At 40.9% G+C, this 24363-nt stretch overlaps 1 protein-coding gene across 1 annotated transcript in view; it reads right to left on the bottom strand.

The window, feature by feature from the left end:
- Positions 1 to 548: 548 nt before the first annotated feature.
- The window catches only part of SCN11A (sodium voltage-gated channel alpha subunit 11), a 74461-nt gene continuing 50646 nt past the window's right edge, over positions 549 to 24363 (bottom strand). The window contains exons 19-27 of the mRNA XM_074312879.1: positions 23270 to 23424; positions 21688 to 21861; positions 16828 to 16929; positions 16101 to 16370; positions 15286 to 15339; positions 13232 to 13373; positions 8364 to 8464; positions 4222 to 4492; positions 549 to 1833 (exon numbers count right to left, since the gene is read on the bottom strand). Of these exons, the coding sequence (XP_074168980.1) occupies positions 1166 to 1833; positions 4222 to 4492; positions 8364 to 8464; positions 13232 to 13373; positions 15286 to 15339; positions 16101 to 16370; positions 16828 to 16929; positions 21688 to 21861; positions 23270 to 23424 (1937 nt within the window). The 3' untranslated portion in view covers positions 549 to 1165. The remainder of the gene's footprint in view (positions 1834 to 4221; positions 4493 to 8363; positions 8465 to 13231; positions 13374 to 15285; positions 15340 to 16100; positions 16371 to 16827; positions 16930 to 21687; positions 21862 to 23269; positions 23425 to 24363) is intronic.

Genomic DNA, 24363 nt, shown 5'->3' with positions numbered 1-24363 from the left:
ACAACGTAGGTTCTTTGCCCCCACTCCCGTCTTTGGGGGCTGACAGCCTAATGTTTTGTTTGGCCTCTGAGCATCTCCAGTTTTTAAGGAGGTCCTGGGCTACTCCTGGGCCCAGGCCCCCTTGATAGGCCTCGGTTGTGCTCTGGCTGCATTTCATGCAGACATTCAGCCAGAAGTGAATGCAGGGCTCATCAAATAGCTAAGATCACTGGCTGACCAGTATGTCCTCTGACTCCCCCACCGTGGGGTCCAGGTGCTGCTAAGCGGGTGCTGTATCCATCGAAGGTGCCCACTGCAGATTTTTAACCAGTGTCAAGTGAGACCTTCCTATTGGTTCCAGCCAGTGGTGTGCTGCAGCCAGCTCGGGCCCGTTCACAAGACCTGATGGTAGAAATTGCTTCCCAACTCCATGTTCAGAAACATCATTTCGGTAGCTTGAAATGATGGACGTATTCACCACAGAAATCAGTAAATGCTACAAATCATCACTACTTACACAATCACCGAACAAGAGGATTTTTAGTGTAGTATCTGAATAAAATGCTAAATGAAAGTCTCATTTATTTATTTATTTTTTCCAAATATATATAACAGAGACTGTAGGTGGTAAAAGATAGGGTAGTAACTGACAAGATCATGCTTTTAGGTTTGAAATAAACCTCAAATATTTAATGTTGGTAAAAACATCTGCAATAAGGTATTTATTCATTGGCAAGTTTTGAATTTTCATTCAGCATGCAAAAGAGTTATATGTGATAAGCCACATACTTGCATTGGGGAAAACATTAAATAAACATATTGGATAATGTACCTAGAAACGTGGAAAAACATAACTTAAAATTTTAATTTTTTAAAAAGTCTTTTGACATAATTTGAACTGTGTTTCAATCCTAACATTAGTGTGTCCTCTACAGCCCTTTCTAGCGTCTTCTTCCTTATTAAAACAGTACCAGTGGTTATAGTCAGGCAGGGTTATCTTATAGCTCTATAAAAGTCATTTGAAGTGAGCTTTGAAATATCCCTTCTTTCAGCCAGAAAAAAAAAAAAAAGGAATAGCTTGTTCAGTGAGTCCACTGTCTGTTCATACACTGAGCTGTGGATCCCTGGAGCTCAGAGGCTGGAAGCAAGGCTGCGAGGCTGTGAGGTAGGGGTGGAGGGGAGGGGCTCAGTCATAGTGGGCCTTGCCCTCTGCCACCCCGGAGCCGGACAAATCTCCATTGCAGAGTGTCTGGAGTGGTGTATGAGGCCTGTCTTCCAAAACACTCATGGTCATCTTCAGGTACTTTCGAAAGGCCTTTTGAATAACAGCGGCACATCTCTCCTCTTCCTTCCTCTTGGTGGTGGTGACGATGGGTTCATATAACTTCCTGAAAGGGTTGGCTTCCATGAACTTCTCCTCCATCATTGTTTTCATGTTATCCAAACCATCGGAGTCACCGAGTACCCTAGTGGTGAAAGCAAAAAGAATATCCAGGCAGTGCAGGCGATCTCCAGTCACCATGGGCAAGTCCATCACTAGAAACTGAAATTTATTTGGCTTTGCCACACGCAAAGGCTCAGGCAGGGCATCAGCAAAATCAGAAAGGGAGGAATATTTGATAAACTGTGTTGCTTCTGGGTCAAACTTTTCCCAGACTTCATAGAATATTTCGAAGTCATCTTCCCCCAAAGGGTCCTCACTCTCTTCAGTGGCCGTATTAAAGTTCTCTAAAATCACAGCAATATACATGTTGACAACGATGAGAAAGGAGATGATGATGTAACTGACAAAGTAGGCTATGGCTATGGTAGGGAGGTGACGATTCTCTGTGTAGGCATGGCGTTGTTCTTGCCCTGGGTGGACGGGGTGGGGGGGGGTCCCCTAAAGTCTTTTGGAGTGATAGACAGCCAGAATTATCTGCCATCCCCTAATGATTCAAGAGAACTAGTTGATGATATACTCCACCTACTGCCCAATTATGCCAAAGAAGTTTAATTCATATGTTAATCGGGCAGCCAACCTTGACAAGATGTGGAATTTATTAAGTAGGAATTCAGCAACAACAGGAGGAGGCCCACCCTGTAAGGACCTCCTCCATGAGTCTTTCCTTGAGCAATCAAGGCCCCAGTAATCTGTCCCATCTCTGAGCTCAGTTCTTCCGGGTACCATGTGATTTGGTGTTCAATTAATTTCTCTATCTTGTTCTGGTTCTTTAAACTGGATTATTAAGTCCTGGAGAGATTCATATGGACGCACACTCATTTTTGTATTTCTCTAAAAGCTTAGGAAAGAGCTTGAGGAAGGGCAGACACTAATTATTGAATGGCAGACCTACTCGCAAAGGCATATAAAAGGCCAAATTGGTGAGTAGGATTTGGTTCCATGTGTGTATTTCCTCAATCACTGGAGCGAAATGCTATCCAGGGCTATGCAGTGTAACTGCAATTGCCTAGTATCTGTTCAAAAGACAGAAGTCGGAGATATTTCCACAAAGTACGATTCCTGGCACTGCCTGGAAGGAGTTCATTAAATAGTGGAAAGAATTAGCTGCTTTCTGCACATTGGAGGAAGGGCTCTCTAAGTTCTCAGAGGGCTGCCCCAGATGCATCCAATACCATTTTCTAACGTGATTGCTTCTGTCAGTTTCACCAAGATTTGTGATTGGAATTGACTAATAAAGGTTACAGGTCTATTTAACTGTAAGCATGTGGAAAGATCTATTTCTAAATTACATCTACATAAACTTTATCACTTAGAAACCAGAACAGCCTATGAACTATACCATTTTCTTGCTCTCTGTAACATCTGCATTGCTGCTGTAGTGATAGGAACCAAAATATTTTGATCCAATACATCTGTTTGATGCATCCTGTCTGAAATAAAACAAAGGCTTCCACCTGTGAAATCAGTTTTCATTGTCTTCATTGCGTTTTGAACTATGAGAAGGGCCCCTGGGCAGTTTTACATAATTATAAAAAGTTCAATTTTCAGTTTAGTGAAAAGCAGACTTCAAAAACACAGAGTATGGGCTGACCCGGTGGCTCAGGCAGTTGGAACTCCATGCTCTTAACTCCGAAGGCTGCCGGTTCAATTCCCACATGGGCCAGTGGGCTCTCAACCACGAGGTTGCCAGTTCGATTCCTTGAGTCCCGCAAGGGATAGTGGGCAGCGCCCCCTGCAACTAAGATTGAACATGGCGCCTTGAGCTGAGGTGCTTCCCGGATGGCTCAGTTGGCTGGAACATGTCCTCTCAACCACAAGGTTGTCGGTTCGACTCCCACAAGGGATGGTGGGCTGCGCCCCCTGCAACTAACAACGGCACCTGGACATGGAGCTGAGCTGCGCCCTCCACAACTAAGACTGAAAGAACAACAACTTGAAGCTAAAGGGTACCCCCCACAACTAAGATTGAAAGGACAACTTGACTTGGAAAAAAAAAAGTTCTGGAAGTACACACTGTTCCCCAATAAAGTTCCCCTTCTCCAATAAAACCTTAAAAAACAACAACCCAGAATAAACTCTTATGCATGAAGAATAAAAGTATATGGCAATAACCCTCCTTTATTCCTAGTATTCTTTTATAAACATTATAATTAATCATACCCGTGGTTAGGGAAAATATACTGATTATAGACATGCTGGTCCAAGCAACTGAGACAAGCACAGTTCACGCTGTGGTTTAAGTTAACACAGGATACAGAGTAAAGAAAAAGTACTGCTTGGCCTATGGCACACTGTGGAAGCCCAATCTAGGATGGGCCACAGGGGCCTCATACAGGAGGTGAAGGAAGGCCTGACAATGTCACAGGGGAATAATAATTGTGATCTGACATGCACCTGGATTTTGAACCAGAGAAAAACATGGGAATTAAATGCCAAATCCTTAAAACTATAAAATGTTCATTAGGGCTTCTAGTTGCAAGGGAAAGGTAGAACTTTGACTCAATTACCTGATAAACAAGGTGTCCCCACAGAAACCTTTAAGCCATCTTAATTTTGTTTATCTCCATTGAATAAATGATCTACCTTATTATTTAACTCTCTGTTTTAATTGTGCAGACAGTTATGGGCACGGAAATGACTCTGTATCCCCTAGCAACTTCCCAGTGGAGAATGGCAGTAGGTCTGCTGTTTCAGAAATCATATTTGTTGCTTTGCAGAGAGTTTGCACGTACTTCCAAATCAGAAGATTTACAAGTTTCCGTCTGATGAAAACCCGTCTGGCTGCTGATTTTACTTACTAACAATGGAAAGGACCACGATCACACAATCAAATAAATTCCAGCCATTGGTGAAGTAGTATTGCCTCAAAGCAAAGATCTTGATGAGACACTCAATTGTAAAGATGACTACAAATGTCAGGTTGAGACAGTCAAGGATGTACGTCACGGCTGCAGGCTGATCAGACGACTCGGCCATCATGCTGACCATGTTGAGCAGAATGAGAGCAATGATGACGATGTCAAAGACCTGGTGTGTGACCAGGTCAAACACGAGGCCCTGGCATTTGTTCTGAGGAGAAAAGAAAAACAGAAGAATCACAGATCATTCTGAGTTGCAAGGATGAACTCACATAAATAAAAAAAAAGGCATAGACAACAGAATGCATGCGATTATTCTCTTGAAAAATGCGCGCAGACCCTTTTCAAAGGGCAAGAAATTCTTGTGTACATATTTTCCTTTGCATTTAATTAAAATCACTGATTTTCAGCTGTAGGCTTATAGCTTTTATTTTAAAATGAAAATGTGTACATAAAAAAAATTCTTAGTAACAACATACCTTTGATGTGGTGGATGATGCTTTGCTAAAGTAAAACAGCTCATGTTGGATTTAAAAATAAAAAGATAAACTTTGGTCTCTATGTTTCATCTGTTTCTGTATTTTGACTTCAATGACATTAATGCAGAGAAAACCTGCTCACGTAATTATGTTGGACAAAGCGGAATCATCATCTCCAAGGCTCCATTTGTCAGAATAATCAAACCTTATACTTAACCAAAACTCCATATTCAAGCAATTCTTAAATGCCAACTTTCTAATTCTTGTTCACTTGAAGATAAAGCTAGATAAATGGGATTCTGATCCAATGATTAGAAAAACAGACACAGAAAAACTGATTATTTCATATTATCACTGATGGTGACCTTGAAAAGTGAGTATGTGCTAACAGCTCTGGTGTAGATTCTAATTCAAGTTTGTATGCCTAACCTATCCTGTGCAGTGAAACGGATGAATTTTTCTACTATTTTCTTTCATCTAACTGCTGTGAAGCAGTATTTTGTTTTTTACCTAGTAGAAAACTGTTCTTAAAAACAAACTCATACACTGATATTGTATGGTATTCTTGGCTATACATTGGTTTTTAAAAAATATGTTGTATATATTATATTATCATTTAATCAAAGTATACGGACACTATTCTATTTAGAGAAGTCATAGAGAATTCATCCTTAGGACCCCAGGCATCAATTATGGTAATTCAGGCAACAGATGATGTTGGTTTGTGGTGGTTAACTGTGGAGAAAGACTTAAGCATTTTGATTTAAGAGCTAACGGAGTCAGGGAGTGTTTGAATGGAGGGGCTACAGGACAGTTAAGACGGAAACTATATCCTTTCTGGTTGGTGGAGCCATTCAAACAGCTAGAGAACGGAGGATGAGAAATTTTGGAGGGAGATGATGAGATCTGTTTTGAGCATCTTGAGTGTGAGGTGCCCGTGGGGCATCTAAGGACCCTGGGTAAGTAGAAGTGTGGGTTTGGCGCTTAGGTAGAGAGCTCGAATGTAGATGTGACGTTCATTGGTATCAATACTGATATGAATTAACACCAGGAAAGTGAATGATATCGCTCAGGGAGATCCAGGTCAATGAGAAGAAAGAAGGGACAGCCTTGGAGCAGCATTACATTTACGTTAGTATCTTTCAAACTTTGTGCCAGGAGCCCTACAGCTTTTAGCAAGATGTCTAGAGAAGCAACTTGAAAGTCAAGTGCATTTCCTATGTGAGAATGCGTCCAGAAAGTCAGACAGGACCTGGAGAAAAAAATATTTTTAAGGATACTCTGCGGGGAAGCAGAATGAGGGGTGACAGTAAACATGACAGAGGGAAGCCATTGGCCTTACAGTTCAACTCTAATATGTGGACAAATGGAGGAGATTAAGAGTATAAGTTACCTAAAGTGGTGGACGATCAAAACTATTCTCTGTCACTTTGGAATGTACAGTGACCCCTAACACCTCAATATGATTTTTAAACCCAGTAATGAAGCCACCTTGTAGGCTCGCTTCAGGAAGAATCAGAAAGGATTCCAATCCCTTGCTCTACTTACTGCTGGAAATGAAATCTGTCACTGCTCAGGTTCAAACAGCTGTATCCATCCTCCTTCCATGCAACTATTATTCATTTGTTCCAAAGGTCAAAAGATAGTATTTAGGTTATAGGGATTAAAAAAAAAATCTTTGGGGAGGTAAAGTTGTGAGTAAAGAGCTAACAGCTGATGTGAAGTCTTAGCTCCAATTCAGGGACATCTGGGGATATGATGCTGGATTTATTTCATGTAACACTGGAATACAGAAGTTAAGATAAATGTGCAACATTAATTGGTGAGATTGTACTCGGTTGTCGGAATCACTCATTGTGAATCTTTGACTAATGACTGATAGCTACCCAGGGAGAGCTATAACGTGGCACCTACTCCCAGATGAGCCACGTGACAAACATGCTATAAAAGGTGGTTTAAGGAATGGAGGTGGCAGCTTCCCTGTGGGAAAGCAGTCTATGTCCACTTCATGTCCAATGCAGTGGAGAGGCCTAGAAGCTGCGTCTGTGTCTGTAACTTCTGTTTGGTTGTGTGCTACATTGCTAGCTTCATATCCTTTATTAAATAAACTGGTAAACATGAGGGACCGTATTGTGTCTCAAGAGTGTTAGTTAATTCCAAATCTGGGACCAACTGGTGTTGAGCCAGTGGTTGCATAACATGCTCATGTAAATACAAATTCTCATTGTCTTTTTTGTTGGCTCAAGTTCAGACAAGAATTTCAAAGTGAAATCAGTACTAGAAAGTGAGACTGGTACTTAAAAGCTAAATTTGACTTAGGTAGATTAAAGTTTCACATTCTGTTGACAGATGAAACCTCCCCGGATATAATTTTATCATTAACTCCTTGGTCAAAAATTCTTAATTTTATAAATTCTAAACACTTGGCCCTGACATTCACAGACATTTTTAGTGCAAAGCAAGTATTTAATCCTAGTGGGATGGACTCTGTGTGTATCCTAAAACTTATTCTTTCATTTGAGAAAAAAATACACAGAACATGCTGTATGCCAGGCTTTATCCTGAGTGCTGAGAATAGCAGTAAATTTAACACACTTTTGATAATTCTGGTTCTCAAGTTTGAATGACAATCTCCAAATCCTCCACATGCTTCAGATACCAAGCCCTTCTCCCACACTGCTTTCCCAGACTTTTTAGCCCCCACTGACTCTCCCTACCTTGAAATCCTTCAAACACTTGTCAGAGCTACCAACGGTACCTGTTGTATTACTTTATAATCTTATGCTTTCACATCCCAGCTCTTCATTTAAACTGTAAGCACAGAGCAGCCCTCTAATGCCTAGTAAAGGAGGATTCGTAGAAAGCAGAGGTTAGTTAGCAAACTATGGCCTGGAAGCCAAATCTGGCCCACCGCGTGTTTGTGTAGCCTATGAGCTTAGAATGGATTTTACATTTTTTCAAACGTTTGGGGGAAAACTCAAAAGAAGAATAAAATTGTGACATATGAAAATTATACGAAATTCAAACGTTAGTGTCTCTAAATCAAGTTGCATTGGAACACCGCCATGCATGTTTAGTCTATATTGTCTGTGGCTGCTTTTGTGCTACAAGGGCAGAGCTGAGTAGGGGCAGGAGAAACCATATGGCTTGCAAAGCCTAAAATATTTACTGCCTGACCTTTTTCAGAAAAAGCTTGTCAGCGCCTAATATAGAAAGTTTATCATAAACGCTTGTAAAGTGGACGTGAGTAGGCATGACCTCAACTTCGCAGTAGGAAAAGTTGACAAAAGACATTATACATATAGTTTAAACTGGTCAGGATTAGGTTAAAACAGACTGTTACATTCACGTCACTGCAACAAGTATATACGAAGCACCTATTGTGTGCTCACTAAGAAACAAAGTTGTTGACCAGGCTCCTGCAATGGAACTTGAGTGTCTAATTTTCCGAAGGACTTGAGCCAGACGTATATGGGAGTTTACTGAGTTCTTGAATAATGTCTGTAAATTTAAAAAAGCAAATGAGAAGGGCACTGTAGACATCTGAGTTCATCATAACCCCTTCACGCAGCTATGTATTTAGAATCAATCAATTGCTCTCACCAGGGGCCTGGGGATGGGCTTCAGAGGTTTTTTGGATCCTAATTTTTTCATTGCGTTATAGTATTTCTTCTGTTCTTCTGTCATAAAAATGTCTTGGCCACCTAAGTATATGAAGAAGATGATAGTTCATTATTAACAGATTTTTGGAAACAAGTTCTGAGTTGTCAGAAATAGTTTTAAAGTTGTATTACACTTCTGTCCCCGATTCCTAAAATTCCAATGGGAAGCAAAAGAGGCTGGACTCTAGGAAAGGGATGAAAAGAAATAGCGTTTAAATTAAGGAATAAATGACACCAAAGGCAAAAGAAAAAATAAGACAAATTGGACTAGTGCATCACTGAAGGACTCCTCAGTTGTTTCCATGTCTTGGCCACCATGAATAATGCTGCAATGAACTTAGGAATATATATATATCTTTACAAATAAATGTTTTCAATTTTGGGGGGTAGATACCCAAAAGAGGGATTGCCAGATCATATGGTAACTCTATTCTTAATATTTTGAGGAACATCCATACTGTTTTCCCTAGTAACTGTACCAATTTACATTCCTTCAATGGATGATTGGCTAAAGAAGATGTTGTACATATTTGCAATGGAATACTACTCAGCCATAAGAAAAGATGAAATAGTGACATTTGCGACAACATGGATGGATCTTAAGAATATCATGCTAAGTAAAATAAGTCAGATGGAAAAAGTCAACCATGTGATTTCACTCATATGTGGGATATGAAACAGAAAGCAACAAATGAACAAACTCAACAAATAAACAAACAAAAAACTCATAGATACAGACAACAGTATGGTGGTTACCAAAAGGAAAGGGGAGTGGAGGAAGGTAGAAGAGGGTAAAAGGGGTCAAATATATGGTGATAGAAGGAGACTTGACCTTGGGTGGTGAACACAGAATGCAATATATAGATGGTATATTATTGAGTTGTATACTTGAAACATCTATAATCTTATAAACTAATGTCACTCCAATAAACAAAATTTTTTTAGAAAAAGAAAAATGTAGTGCATCAAAAGGCATTATCAGTGGAGTAAAAAGGGTAACCCAGAATGGGAAAAAATATTTGTAAGTCACGTATCTGATAAGAGATTTATATCCAGAATATATAGAGAATGCCTAAAACTTAGCAATTTAGGCATTTTTGCTAATCAGGTTGATTCAAAACAACCTGATTCAAAAATGGGTAAAGAACTTGAATAGACATTTCTCCAAAGAAGATATACAAGTGACCAATAAGCACATGAAAAAATGTTCAACTTCACTAATCATGAGGAAACTGCAAATCAAAACCAAAATGAGATATTACCTCACACCCATTAGGATGGCTACTATCAAAAACAAAACAAAACACTCCCCCCACCGCCATCCCACCCCACCCCACCCTCTCCCCAAAAAACTCAGAAAACAAGTGTTGGTGAGGGTGTAGAGAAATTAGAATCTTTGTAAACTGTGGGTGTGAATATGAAATGGTATAGCCTCTGTGGAAAACGGTACGGAGGTTCCTCAAAAAATTAATACTACAGCTACCTTATGACCCAGCAATTCTACTCCTGGGTATATACTCAAAATAATTGAGGTCTCAAAGAGATAGTTGCACCACCATGTTTGTAGCAGCTTTATTCACAAGAGCTACAATGTGGAAGCAACCAAGGTGTCCATTGACAGATGAATGGATGAGCAAAATGTAGTATATTCATACTATAGAGTATTATTCTGTCTTAAGAAGAAATTCTACAGTGTGCTACAACATGGATGAACCTTGAGGACATTATGCTGAAATAAGCCAATCACAAAAAGACAAATACTGTATCATCCACTTATATGAGATACTTAGAGTAGTCAAAATCGTAGAGACAGAAAGGTGGTTGCCAGGGGCTGGGGGTGAAGAAAAATGGGAGTTACTGTTTAATTGGTATAGAGTTTCTGTTTCACAAGGTGAAGAGTTCTGGAGCTGGATGGTGGTGATGGTTGCACAACATTATGAATGTATTTAATACCACTGAACAGTATACTAAAAATGGTTAAGATGGCAAATTTTGTGTTATGTGTACTGTACCACAGTAAAAAAAAAAGAAGGAAAAAACAGAGCTCTAGAAGTTAACTAGGTTGTTTCAGGATGCGTGGCAGACATAAGTGTCTTCAGTAATCACATGCATTATGATAGTATTAGTACTATTATTCTAAGACTGTCCTATGTGTGTGTTGTAGGATAAAGAAAAATGAGTATTTATGGAAAATTGCAGTGCTATAATTTTCCATACCCATGAGAACCAGGTTTCTCAGTGTGACAAAGAAGAGATACAGTTGTAGCGGTTAAATGAAAATCTCATAGCTCAGAATCTGAATGATCAGTATTCATACTTCCCCGTCTATCTTTCCCAGAAGTCTAAATTTTTTTTTTTTTTTTTTTTTTGAGGAGGGCTCAGCTCACAGTGGCTCATGCGGGGATCAAACCGGCAACCTTGGTGTTATCAACACCACGCTCTAACCTACTGAGCTAACCGGCCACCCCCAAGTAGTCCTAAACTTGAGGTAGGTCTATCTGCTGTTAAAGCCTTGAAGCAATAACAATGAGCACCCAGACTGTGCTCTTGGAACGTCATCGCACGTAACAAAACTAGTCCTCCTTAGAGAAATGGCTGATTCCAGATCTGGGGCAGGAAAGGTCTGACCTCAGCCTGGAATGGCTCATCATCCAAAGAGCAAGGAATCTGTCACATGGGAGGATCTTATTTGAATCCTGATTTGAAAAGAAACAAACTTTAATATCAAGTCATCAATCAATGGAAGAATGAATTAATAAAGTATTTGAAGAAAATGAAAGACTGGAAGACATTTGAACATGGACTGGGTATTTGACAAATTTAAAGAATTCATATGCAACTTTTTAGGTGTGATAATGGAATTGTGGTTATGCTTAAAAAGAGTTCAGTTTTCATATATCTGTGGATGAAATGAGATGATGTCTGTGATTTGCTCTATATATTAAAAAAAAAACATCCAGTGGCAGGATTGGGTGAGGGCATAGACGGCATAGGTGTTAAATCAGTAAGCGTTTTGATGGGTGATAGGTATTTGGGGTTCATTTTAGTTTACTCTTGTATATGTTTCAAATTTTCTGTAATAAAAAGTAAAACAAAATTGTTAGGGGCTGATCAAAACAGTGATTTCAAATGTAAACTGAAACCTAAAATCACAAGGCCTGACATCCAAATGGCAGGTACTGATGGCAATCAAGTTGCGTATTACAGAAGTGACTCCACATAGCACACCCCCGGGTGACAGCAGTGATACAGCTGTATATGGACAGTGACTGGCTCTCCCACAGACAGCAGGAAGGCTCACCAGGACCAAGATACATTTGGGATGGGCTAAAAGAGTTCCACAGAAAAGTGGAAAAGAGCCACAAAAAAATCAGAAACCAAAGGTGAACGTTTAGTTCCCTAGTTTTAGGTTGAAACACACCTTCAGTTCATAAATGCAAGAGAAGTCAAAAAGGACAAGATTCGGAGTTTTGACTCCATAAAAAGATGAAATATCTACAAGTCAAAAATGTCATTACAATCATGTCAGAAATGAGTCACAAATTGGACGTACTATATACAAACATAAGAAAAAGATGACAATCTCGATTTTAAAAAGAGACAAAAGCTAAAGACATAATTCTTAAAGGAGAAATACTTATGGCCATCATCCTGTGAACCTCACAAATGATCAAGTAAATGAATATAAAACAATGTGGTAATAGTTTTACCCACCAAGCTAGAAAAGACAAAAGATTATAAAAATCAGAATGATGAGAAAAGCTTTTAACAAAGAGGCATTTTCATCTCTTATAAAAGGAGGGTACCCAACACCGTATTTCTGAAAGGTAATTTCACAATATATCTTTAATGCCTTAAATTCCAAGAACTTATTCTGAGGAAATAATCAGAGATACACAGAGAGAATTTCAGGAATGTTTGGGATAGTTTTAGAATAGCAAGAAATCTAGAAATGACCTAAACGTCAAAAAAAGGCGGGGCACGGTGGGTAATGCTTAGGATAAATTATGATCTATCCATAATATGGGATGTAATTCAGCCCTGACGATTCCTACAACAAAGATGAGTTTATGACATGGGCTTATAACTAATGGGAAGGAGGGGAAGCTACAAAATTAAAAATATTGTGCAATATCAACTGTGTAAAAGGAATACATATTTAAGTAGGAAGTAACCGGAAGGGATTGTACCAAAAAGGTGAGGCTTAATTCAAAATGGTTATCATTTGGTGATCACCTTACGGGCGATTTAAATTTTCTTTTTATCTTCCTTTATTTTCTACACTTACTATGGATGATAGAATCAGAAAAATAAACATCTGTTTATTACAATGCTTGGGGTGAGGGGACATCTCCCGAAAAAACCTGCCTCTTCTCCAACCGTCTTTTTTCCAAGTAAGTTCGATAAATCTGCTCTGCTGAGATTTGGGTGTTGGGAGTCAGGATACAAGTTTGCTGAAGGAGGAGAGTTTGTTCTTTGTATCCTGGGTAACAAGGTACGCTTGAAAGGTCACTAGAATACGACTATAGTGTCATAAATACTAATCCTGGTGGTCGCTTTTTCATTAAGTTTCAACAATGTCCTTTGTGGAAGAGGGTAGAACAGAAAGGAAAAACTGTGAGTTAATAAAACCCAGCTGTTTTCCGTACTTTCTTCAGCCACATCTTCAAGAATCTTCTCCAGGTCGCTCCCTTTTTGTTCTCAGGCAGATGGAACATCTACTTTGCACAACAATCTAGACCAGAATTATGTTTCACTCAAGCACTTTGGAGAAGAGAGGTAAAACACCAAATCAGGACAACCCAATACTTATCTTTTTCTGCTGTTGGTTGAAGTTATCAATAATAACACCAATGAAGAGATTCAGGGTGAAGAATGAGCCAAAGATGATAAAAACTACGAAGTAAAGGTACATGTATATGTTCGTCTCAAACACTGGCTGCTCTTCCTCCTAAGAATTTTTTAAATGAGAAAAGAAAACAATTACCAGAGAAACATATAAGCCATATTAACTACCTTATCTAGAAGACCACGTGTTTCTCAGCAGCAGCATTACTTCTCAGACTCTACCAGCCAGCCATGGCACCTGCAGGGAGCCCCTCTTTCAGTTTCCCCTGGGGGGGACGGGGGTACCATGCAGTGGGGAGGGAGTGTGGCAGGAAGATTAGGCTTTTTCTTCTAAGCAACAGAGAATCACTGAAGGTTGTAAGAGAAGGGAGGGGCATGACCACATGTGTCCTTTGAAAAGGTCTCCAGGATGTCGATATGGACACATAATTGGAGGGAGCCAAACTGGAGACGAGGCCACCAGGGGAGGGCATGTTCACCTCAGGCAGAGGTGACTAACTACCAACTCTGGTCCACAGACTGCGTCCCTCATATGGAGCCCACGTTTTATTTAGTCTGTGCTTGTGTCCTATCATTCTTGAATCCCTAGTGCCTAGCATACCTTGCGACATGTAGCACCTTGAATGAAGGAATGTATGAATTCATGAATAATCAAGCTCCAGAATGGAGACGAATGGACTACAATCAAGCTCCCCCAGCTCAAGGTGTGACCAAAAGCATCAGAGGCCGGGGTAGCATCATCAGACAGAGAGAGGTCTCTCAAACCTTTTTCACTTCTCTTGCCATGGGGGGATTAATAGCAAGGAATGGGAGTAGACTGTTGGGCCAGCGGACCATGTGGCGAATATGGCAGAGAGTCAGTATTTGAGGCCAGGAGTTATTGAGGGGGGAGAAAGGCCCATGTTTTAACCAGTTGTAACTTCCATATTTGGAACTAGCAGGAAGCTCCGTGACTATACAGACAAGGGCCATCGTGCTAGAAGCCAGCAACACACCAGCTAGAATGTCCCTGGACCAGCACCAGGACAGGTGCCCGATACGGGAGTGATATGTGGGAACCTATGCAAGCCACACACCTCTCCTATCACACATCGGCATGGGATTTCCTCCCCACCCCCCAGCTCCCCTCAAGGCAGATGGATGCCCAAGGTAAACTAGGGTAAGGGTCTTATACTCAGACCAAAAAAAAAACAGATGAGCACAATAATATTTTAAAGTATTTCCTTTGTTATAAATTGCCTCTACTACTGCACCTCTACTCATACCAACTCTACTGCTACTACAAGCTCACATGTACCAAACACCTACTATGTGCCAAGCATCAACTCTGAAGACTCTCAAACAGAACAACACACACGAGTGTGATGATAGGAAAAACAAACAATGCTGATTCCACTCTTGATTCAACCATTCGCTCACACCATGGCTTTGGGCAACACTCTTCCTTTCTATTCTTCTGTCTTCCAACTGGGAAATAGAAATGGACTAGACTGCTGAATAGTCTCCTAACTTTGGGAATCCATGGTCACTTTTTACGTAACTAGAGTTTAACAGTTGACAATCACCAGAAACCCCTGTCGTCTCTAGGGCTCCTGGAGCCTGCAGCCACGGGAGGTTGCTCTTGCTCACACCTAGTCCAATCTTAAGGTTTTCCCACAGCCAAGGGCTGTGAAAAATGGCTTCTGCCTCTCCATCCATTTGGGAAAGAGGTGAGAGAGGAAAATCAAGACATCCTGTGATTCTGTTTTTGCTTCTGGCTCCATCTCCTACATGAGTGGTTTCTCTTTGGTCACTACGGAGAAAGAGGACGGGACTTTGGAGCATGTTAGGATGGAATACTCACAGGAGGATGAATAAGAGCACTTTTTAATCCGTATTTCATAGTGTTTAAGGAAAACAAAACAAAGAACCCCGGCCACTGGAATTATGATGCAGGAAGCTCTGGACGATCCATATGGTCACAATATCCCTGATTTGACCCTCGCACTCTAGAACATGGTGGAACATAAGCTCACCTCTCTGGCATCGACAGCTGCATGCATAATATCCGTCCAGCCCTTAAATGTTGCCTGCAACAAAAGCAGAGAAATGTGAACACAATTAAAGACGACATCAACAGACAGGTACCAGGCAAAAGCAAGCAAGTCCAGTGCGCAGATGCACGTAACGTGATGCCCCGCCCTTCCAGGACAGAATGTCCAGATAAAAAAACTGTAGAAGGGAATTCAAGGATGGGTGTCTTGGATTTTGTTTTAGCTTCTTCCTCATTTGCACAAGATAAAAAGTTTAAAAAGAAAAGAAAATTCTGCCTTAAAAATTCCTAGAGAAGCTATGGATCAACTGCTATTAGGTTGGTGCAAAAGTAATTGCAGTTTATGAGGTTAAAAATAATTGCAAAAACCTCAATTACTTTTACACCAACCTAATAGAAAGAGCCTGGTTAAGGCTCTTTCCTAATGTCCGCACTGTCTGTCCAAGACCCGGTATCTGTGGTTTGATCTGGGACTGACTTCCGACTGGGAACTGTTACTAACAGTGTCACTTGGCATCTGAGGCTCCACTCCTCTCTGATTGGAGCTCCGGAAAACAAGGCACCATATTAGGACAGGGTGAGATATACAGACCCTTACAGGGGTATACCCCTTGGGGGTTGAGTCTCAGGAGATGACAAAGTTGGAGAAACTCAGTGCAGAGCAATTCCAGAGAGCATTGGCTCTACATGTGGAATTGGGATGTGATTTTATTATCTCCAAGGAGTCACAACATTTTTACTAGTTGAGAAATAATGTATCACTCTCCTCAGAGTGGAAAACATGCCAACAGCACTTACCACTTGCAGGAGGGCAAGGTAAGCCATCCCCACATTGTCAAAGTTGACTGGCAGGATGACCCAGGATAAATTTGTCATTTTACATAGACTTCGATTTGCGATAATAGTGTAATTCATTAAGTTCGAGTCATTTGTTTCATTCACGCATTTTCCAAATTTTCCAGAAAACAAGTTTACCCCCAGGATACAAAATATGAGCCAGAAAATGAGGCAGACAAGCAACACATTCAGAATGGCAGGTATGGCTCCTATGAGAGCGTTGACTACCACCTTAAGGCAAGAAAAGAGAAGAAAAACACAGTCGATGTGAGAGGCTCCCCCAGCGCTTCATCTTTCCAGGAAAGGCCTGATGGGTGGGGCTGGATCTCTTAGAGATCAGTCTTTACTCTCCACTCCCACCCGACACCGTAACTCTCAGCTCCATACGTAATGGGTCCTTTCTGGTGCCACTGAGTATCACTTGAGGCGTGTCCTCTGATTTGGTGTCACAGACTTATGGGACACCTGCCCTAGGATTGAAGGCAAGCCAAAGCCCACCCCAGCTGTAGCAGAAGCTCTTTTAGGATGGAGAGTACATCTTAGACTTTTCTCCATCTCTCAAATTCTAAGCAGTGGGCTGGATGGGAGATGGTACAGGAAAAACTAATTTCAGGGCAGCCAGTCCAGGGAGAAAAGCTCCGCCTTTTCCTGCTAGCTGGACTTCCTCCCATTCACCCAAAGAATGTACCTTCATTCCTTCAAATTGGGACAGAGCTCGCAAGGGCCTCAGTGCTCGTAGAGTCCGGAAGGACTTAAAGTTCCTTATGTCGACGAGAGTGGGCACAGACACCTGGTGGGAAGAGAAGCCACAGTCAGTGGACCTGACTGGGGTGCTGAGAGGCCAGGTGGATTGTCCAGACACAGAAACCAGCCAGACACTGCCGGCAGGTGGAGAGGCTCTTTCTCTCCTTGCCTGGCAAATCTACAGTCCATACAGGTGGGAATGATGTATTTACATTCTTTGTTTCATGAAAGACAAAGAAAAGCTGAGAAATTGTTCTGAATTAAAGGAAACCAAAGAGACATGGCAATGGTATGGCACGTGGGGTCCTGAACTGGATCCTCGATTGGGGTGGGGTGGGGTGAGGTGCAGACGGTGGTGGGCGGGTAGAGAGAGGTAGCCATAAAAGACTTTGTGACAATTGACAAAATTTGAAAATGGATGTGTGTTAAATTTCCTAAGTTGAATAATTGTACTGTGACAACGTGAGACAATATCCTTGTTCTTAGCAAATACACACTTAAATGACGAGGGGTAAAGAGCCTGGTGCCTGCCACTTAGTCTCAAGCAGTTTAGGAAAAAAAAGAGAACATGCCAAAGCAGGTGAGGTGAAATGTTAATAATTGGTGAATGTGGGGAAAAGACAAGAAGGGGTTCTTTTCACTATTTCTTGCAACATTTCTGTAAGTTTAAAATAATATCAAAATTAAAAGTTACAAAAAATAATAAATTATTTGTTTGCTGATGTTTCCCCTCACTCAAATAGCTCCTTTTGGGGGAATTAAATCCTTTTTTTCTCTCCCAATATACTTCTTCCCAATAAGACAAGACTAAGAATTGGAAAGTTCTGTAAATACAGTAAAACTTAATTTTAACAAAATTAAACAAAGATGCTGAGCTTAAGTTGAAGACCGCTCTTTGCAGATCTTCAGCCATTCTTACTAGTTAAGCAGAGCGTTCAGTAGCTCACCTTGAAAGGGGAATTGCTCAGCAGGACAGGAGGCAAAGTCAACACTGTTGACTAAACTGATGGCAAAGTTCCTTATTATCTAAAACATACCCCACTAATCCTGCCAATCTCCTTGTGGTCGTAAAATATTTTCAAATTGAGAGATATTAAGTGAGTTCATGTGACAGTAACCAGATTTTAAAATTTGTAATCAATTTCTTAAAATAAAGACAACAAGAAAACCCATCAATTCAAACTGTTTTTATTTATAGTCTCTTTCTTTTTTTAAAATAGGCTCTTTGTTTGTACTAGTATTGCCTGTTGCGAGAGCAGCTTCTCCACAAATACTTGTTCATAGCCAGACGGAAAAGGAGGGCAAAGTTTAGCAGCCATTCGGCGTTACCAAACGACTATTATCATTGGTGGGGAAGAAGTGTTCCCAGAGGGACGCTATACACCTTTTCACCTGGAACCTCACCCCCAGTCTCTGTTTCACTAAACTGGGAAGCATCAATGACACACGCAGACGTGAAGACACCCACATTCTTCCCCACTCCAAGCATTCTTCAGGGTAGGAAGTCTTCCACTAGTTTTATCTTTTTTTTTTATGTCTACCTAACTTTCACTTAGCACTCTGCACTATGTTTTTGAGATTCATCATGTTGCTATGTCTTCTTACAGTTCGCTCATCTTAACTGTTGTGGAATATTACAGGATATAAATATTCATATTTTATGGATTCATTCCCCCTTGGTGAACACCTAGGTTATTCCCATTTCTTTGCTATTATGGACAACAGCAAACTAGACAGATTGGTGCAGTTTTTCTAGGCACATACGCAAGAGTTTTCCTTAGCTGTATAACTACCATGTTTTCCCAAAAATAAGTCCTAGCCAGAACATCAGCTTTAATGCGTCTTTTGGAGCAAAAATTAACATAAGACCCAGTATTATATTATATTATACCCAGTCTTATATTAAAATAAGAGCAGGTATTATATTATATTATACCCGGTTTTATATAAGACTGGGTCTTATATTAATTTTTGCTCCAAAAGTCACATTAGAGCTGATGGTCTGGGTAGGTCTTATTTTCGGGAAAACACGGTAGAAGTGGTATTTCTGGACTGCACATTGGGCTCATTTGTAATTTTACTTAATGGTGCAAAACTTTCCCCAAAGTGACTGTAACCAATTAAATTGTTAGCAGTGATTAGAGATTCCATTTTCCTACATCTTTTTTCAATGTTAGATATTCTCCAACTTTAAAATTTTTGTCAATCTGACAAATAAAAAGAAGTTTCTCATTTTAATATGCACTCCTGTGCTAACTGGTGATATGACTAACTGTGTTTCTTCACCCATTTATTAGCAACTCAGCTTCCTTCTGTGACTTGCCTGTTTGCATCCTTCTCCCATTCTTACATTGGGTTATCTTTGTCTTGTTGATCTGCAGGGAGTTTTTATACACTGTGGATAATAAGTAATGGTTATGTCTACGGCAACAGCTGCCCCTAGGCTCTGGCCTGTCTTTAACTATAATTATGGTATTGTTGAATAGAAAAACAAAAGTTTTACATTTTGATTTAGTTGAATTTATATATATTTTTTGTAGTTGTATCTGTATTTTTCTACGCCAAAATTATAAAGATCATTTTATACAGCCTTGATTAACAAGCAACATGAAAGGATTATTCACATACAGTCTCTCATTTAATTCGCACTGTAATGTCCTGACTTAAGCATCATTCTATGTCACCTACCACATTACCACCTGAAGCTCAGAGGATCAGCACCATGTTTCAGGTGCATTTGGGATTCTCACCTTGGTCTTTATGATGCTAAGGTCAGTAATAGTGAGAGTGGACCACACTTGCCGAGGGTTTTCTCTAGGATTTATAAAGACGCATAATTATAAAATTGTTTTCTTTTCTTGTTCCACTCATTTTTGTTCTATTCATTTTGATATCAAGGTTATACGTACTTGTCTCATTAAATAAGTTTTGAAGCATCCCCGCTTTTTCTATTCTTTGTAACAATTTAAATAAGGTTGGGGTTTACTTCTTTTGTTAGTCAGGTCAGGCTGCTATTAACAGAAAACCTTAGCCTGGGTGGCTTACAAATAACAAAACTTATTGCTCACAGTTTGGAGGCTTGGAAAACCTAGGATCAAGGCACTGGTGAGTAAGTGTCTTGTTGGGGTCCAACTTCTTGGTTGGTAGACAGCTGTCTTCTTGCCATGTCTTCACATGGCAGAAGAGGTGAGGAAGCTCTGTGGGGTCTCTTTTATAAGATCACTAATCCCATTCATGAGGGCTCTCCCCTTACAGCCTAATCACCTCCCAAAGGCCCCAAATACTAACATTGGAGATTAGATTTCAAGATATGAATTTTGAGGCGGGAAGATTGACATAAACATTCAGTCTATAGCATTGCTCCTTGGAAGTTTGGAAAACTTGTCTGTAAACCCATCTGGTCCTGGTATCCTTTTTGACAGTGTGGTATTCGACTGCTGTTTTGATCTTTTAAATGGTTATTGCTAGATTTATGTTTTTCATTTTGCATCCAGTCAAATTTGGGCAATTTATAATCCACACTCATTGTTAACCATGTGAAAACTTCTGCCAAAACCTTAAGCACTTTGCTTAAGGTTACACAGAAAGAGAGCAGACATGGGATCCGCTTTAGGACCAGTCTTCTAGGTTTAGGCCAATAAACCCCAGGTCCATAGAATGGAGACACAAATAACCTGACAACTGTCTTATGGATTCTTCACTTAGGTCTAATATGATAATGGGTGCAGAGTAATTTGTACTCTGGAAACTGACAAGAATCTACACCACAAGGGTGTGGGTGCTCCCACTGGAGCTCCTATGGCATCGAGGCCTTTCCAAAATGCCTGAACCACATGACCTACTCGTGTCCACCATCAAAATGACAGTTCTCCTGTGGGGTATGCTGACCTCATGGCTTATGTGTATGCATTTGTCATACCTACCTCTTTAAATAGCATGGACAAGAGTCTAACTAATTAGCTCTTGGTAGAAAGGATCTAGATGTTAAAATCAAGGGCTTTGGAGTGAGACTTACTAGGTCTGAGTCTCACCTTCACCCTCTCTAGCTGGGCAATCTTGAACATGTTTCTTAGCCTCTCTGTGACTTAGTTTCCCCCTATGTAACGGGAAAAATTATAGTACCCCTGGCACTTGGAGTGGCTGTGATAGCTCAAAAAGAGAATGCGTATAAAGCTTAGGGCAGAGAACCTGGAACAGAGCAAGCACTCAAAAAAAGTGATCCACTTTTACTGTTAATGGCCTTGGCACCGTACAAACCAAGCTGTGAATCCCAGTTTCACTGGAAACAAGCTGCTGATCATCTGAGTTTCAGTTGTCCTTGTCTATAAGGTGGCAGGTGATGTATAACTCCGCTTAACGTGAGACCTTGTTGTGCAGATGAAAGGAAGGCGTATCTGTGAATAATCCTCTTGTGTTGCTTTTCAATCAAGATGGAGACTAGCCTAGTCTGTTGGCTGCTGACCTGCTTTGAGAAGTCTTGAAAAGAAATGGAAAATTGAAAGAAGGGTAAATGGGGGAGACTCAAAATTATTTGAGGTATACATTGGGCATAAGCAGTGTTTATGGAAAGAAGTGGATGAGTGCCATCATGGAAAGCATTGGGGTGGTAAACACACGAAGTGCAGTGTACAATAAATGGGACCCAGGAAAGACAGGGCTGCTGTTACATAAACAATAATTACTTACAAGTACTGTGAAGGAAAACATTTTAGAGAGGCACACAGAAAATGCAGCTCCCGTATGATCCCCTCTCCCACTCCCCCCCCACCCCTGCCTGCATGGGACACAGAGATGGTAAACTTACCATCACAATGACGAAATCGAGCCAGCACCAGGCACTGGTGAAATACTTCCTAAATCCTAAGGCCACCCATTTCAGACCCATCTCCAGGATAAAAATGTATGTGAAAATACAGTCGGTATATGCAAGTAATGCTTTGATATTGGGTTGTTTGTTAAGGTTAACATCTTCAAATATCTGAAATGATAAAGCATAGCAATAGGTCAGGTTGAATATTTGCGTAGAACTCCTTGCTGACTCTACTTTTTCTTTTTCTTCCTATTTGAATAAACTAATATCTCTCTTAGTGATGAAGTGTTGCTCGCAAGGTATGGAAGGCTGTTTTTTTCCCAATGGAATCAATGCCACTGCTTTCCCACTGACTAGCGCAGGGCTTGGTAGACACCAGTTACCCTTTGTGGAGTAAATGAAAGAACCTACCACTTGAATAAGAGTAGACAGCCAGGGAGACTATAATTATCAAACAATTACAGGGAACCAAGGGCCAATGATTAGCAATAAAAATTAATCAAGGCCGTTCTCTGAGATCGTTTTAGAGAAATTTGCTTTTTTGTTTGAGGAATAATTTACATCGCGATAAGAAGATAAATGGGGATGTCTGTTGTCACAGGCTCTGATGGGCCCCAGTATGTGCTCAGCATCTTTCACCTAGAGATCGCACAGGTGTAAAGCACTAACCAGGGAGACATGGGTGAAGAAGGAAGACATTTCCTTGTCCCTTCTATTTGCTAGCAACTTATTGTGAAGTGTTCTTTGACTTTAAATCAATAAGGAGGAGCCCAGGGCTCCATCCATAACAGATAGTACAAAAAAACTTACTCCTATATTATGATCATTTTAAGGGGAGATGCAAAATAGAGCGGGAGCGGGGAGAGAGAGAGAGAATATGAAATATGTAGGTGATAAGAGAGAAAATACTATCACCCAAGGGGAAGATAAAGGGGGCAAGAAGGACCAAAAGATGAGAAGAGAGCAGGAAGGAGTTTATGACTATACGGCTATGGAGGCTGATGGATTCAGTTATTTCTAGACCTCACTGGGACACACCACACTTCGATTTGGATGGATCTGTCATGCACATAAAGAAGTATCTCTTTGTCTCTCCTCTCATGGGATCATGAACGATGGAAAACACCAAGGTAACTTACTATATCCTACTCTGCTCCCGGTAGCATTCTCCTTCTAACATTTTACCTTTTAGAAAGTAGCATTATGGTCTTCAGGAAAAGAGAGGGTAGGAGCACTGCTGTCTAGAGGAGAAAACAGGTAGGATACAGTGAAAATGTCTAGAAATCCTCCAAAAAAAATGGACAGACCTAGGGTCAAGGGCAAGACTCCAATAGCCACGTTAGGGTGCTGGTTTGGGTCATGCTTCCCCATGGGTAAAGCGCCTTTGGCTTAGGGATTTCCCAAGCATGACTCCAGAAGTTGTTATGCAAAATCCTGTCCCCTCAGGGGAAGTAGCAGCAAAGATCTCACTTCTGCCTAGTCTCCCCATGTTCATAGTCCCATGAGGGGTGAGGTCATAATGCAGCTCCCCCAGCTGCCTTGTTCCCGAATGTCCCCACAAGACATGACAATTTACCAGTGCCCCACTGCTCAGCAGAATCACAAAGATAATAAAGCTCTCAAACCAGCTGTGTTTCACTATTTGGTAGCAGGTTTTCCGCAGTTTCCACCAAAGCATCCAGTGGAACTTTCGCTTGTTCACAGCACAGCATGGAGAGCAGCAACCCAGGCCTGCAAGGGATGAGCAGAGGCACTATCATTAGCGTCTGCAGGAAACGGCATTAATAGCCCAAAGCCTCGCGCCTTACCATGTGACTTTGCAATCCCTCCCACTAAAGAGGGGGAGTCTTTTCCCAACCCCTTGAATCTGGGCCCAGCCATGTGACTTGATTTAGCCAATAGAGCAGAGTGAAAGTCGCAATGCGCCAGTTCTGAGCCGAGATCCCCCTAGGCCTTGCATGTTTTCACTTGCTTTCCTGCATGCTCTGCATAAGAAAGTTGTATTCAGGTCAGCCCACTGGTTCCAGGAGGATCAGCATGTTACACAGAGCCACGCTGCATAGTTAAGCCCAGGCTAGCTCAGCTGACTTGCAGTCGATACCACTTACATGAATCAAGCCAGCCAAGATCAGCAGAGACAACTGGCCTAGATGAGCTGAATCAGGCAGACACCTATTTATTATTGCATGCTACTGAGGTTTTGTGGTTGCTTGTTATGCAGCCATGGTTTTTGGCTGTAGTGAACAGTGTCCTAAGGATTGCCCAGAATGAGGCAGGGATGGGTACAGGCTTTGTCAACCACCCAAACCATATGTGGAAGAATCTGATCAATTGTCAAGATGTTTATAAATAGCTGAGCATTTGGTCTCAACACACACACACACACACACACACACACACACACACACACACATACACACACACCTTCAGCATGAATCACATCACCCCTTACACCTTGTCTCTTTCTCTCCTCCTCCAAATGTTGTGGATGCTTACTTCGTGATGATTACAACATTCCACTCCTTTTTCCATCATCTTCCAGGAGGCACTGTGAGCTGTCCTCACTCTGCTCCTGACCTTTCTTCATCTTTCAGAACGTCAATAAATTACTTTTCCTACAAGTCTGTGTTTCTTTTATTGCACTCCTCCCTTCTTCTAGAAACACTCCTT

This window comes from Rhinolophus sinicus, linkage group LG10, assembly GCF_036562045.2.
Source record: "Rhinolophus sinicus isolate RSC01 linkage group LG10, ASM3656204v1, whole genome shotgun sequence".
NCBI classification, from domain to species: Eukaryota; Metazoa; Chordata; class Mammalia; order Chiroptera; family Rhinolophidae; genus Rhinolophus; species Rhinolophus sinicus.
Note: the sequence above shows the minus strand (reverse complement) of the source record. Positions and strands in the feature narration are given on the sequence as shown.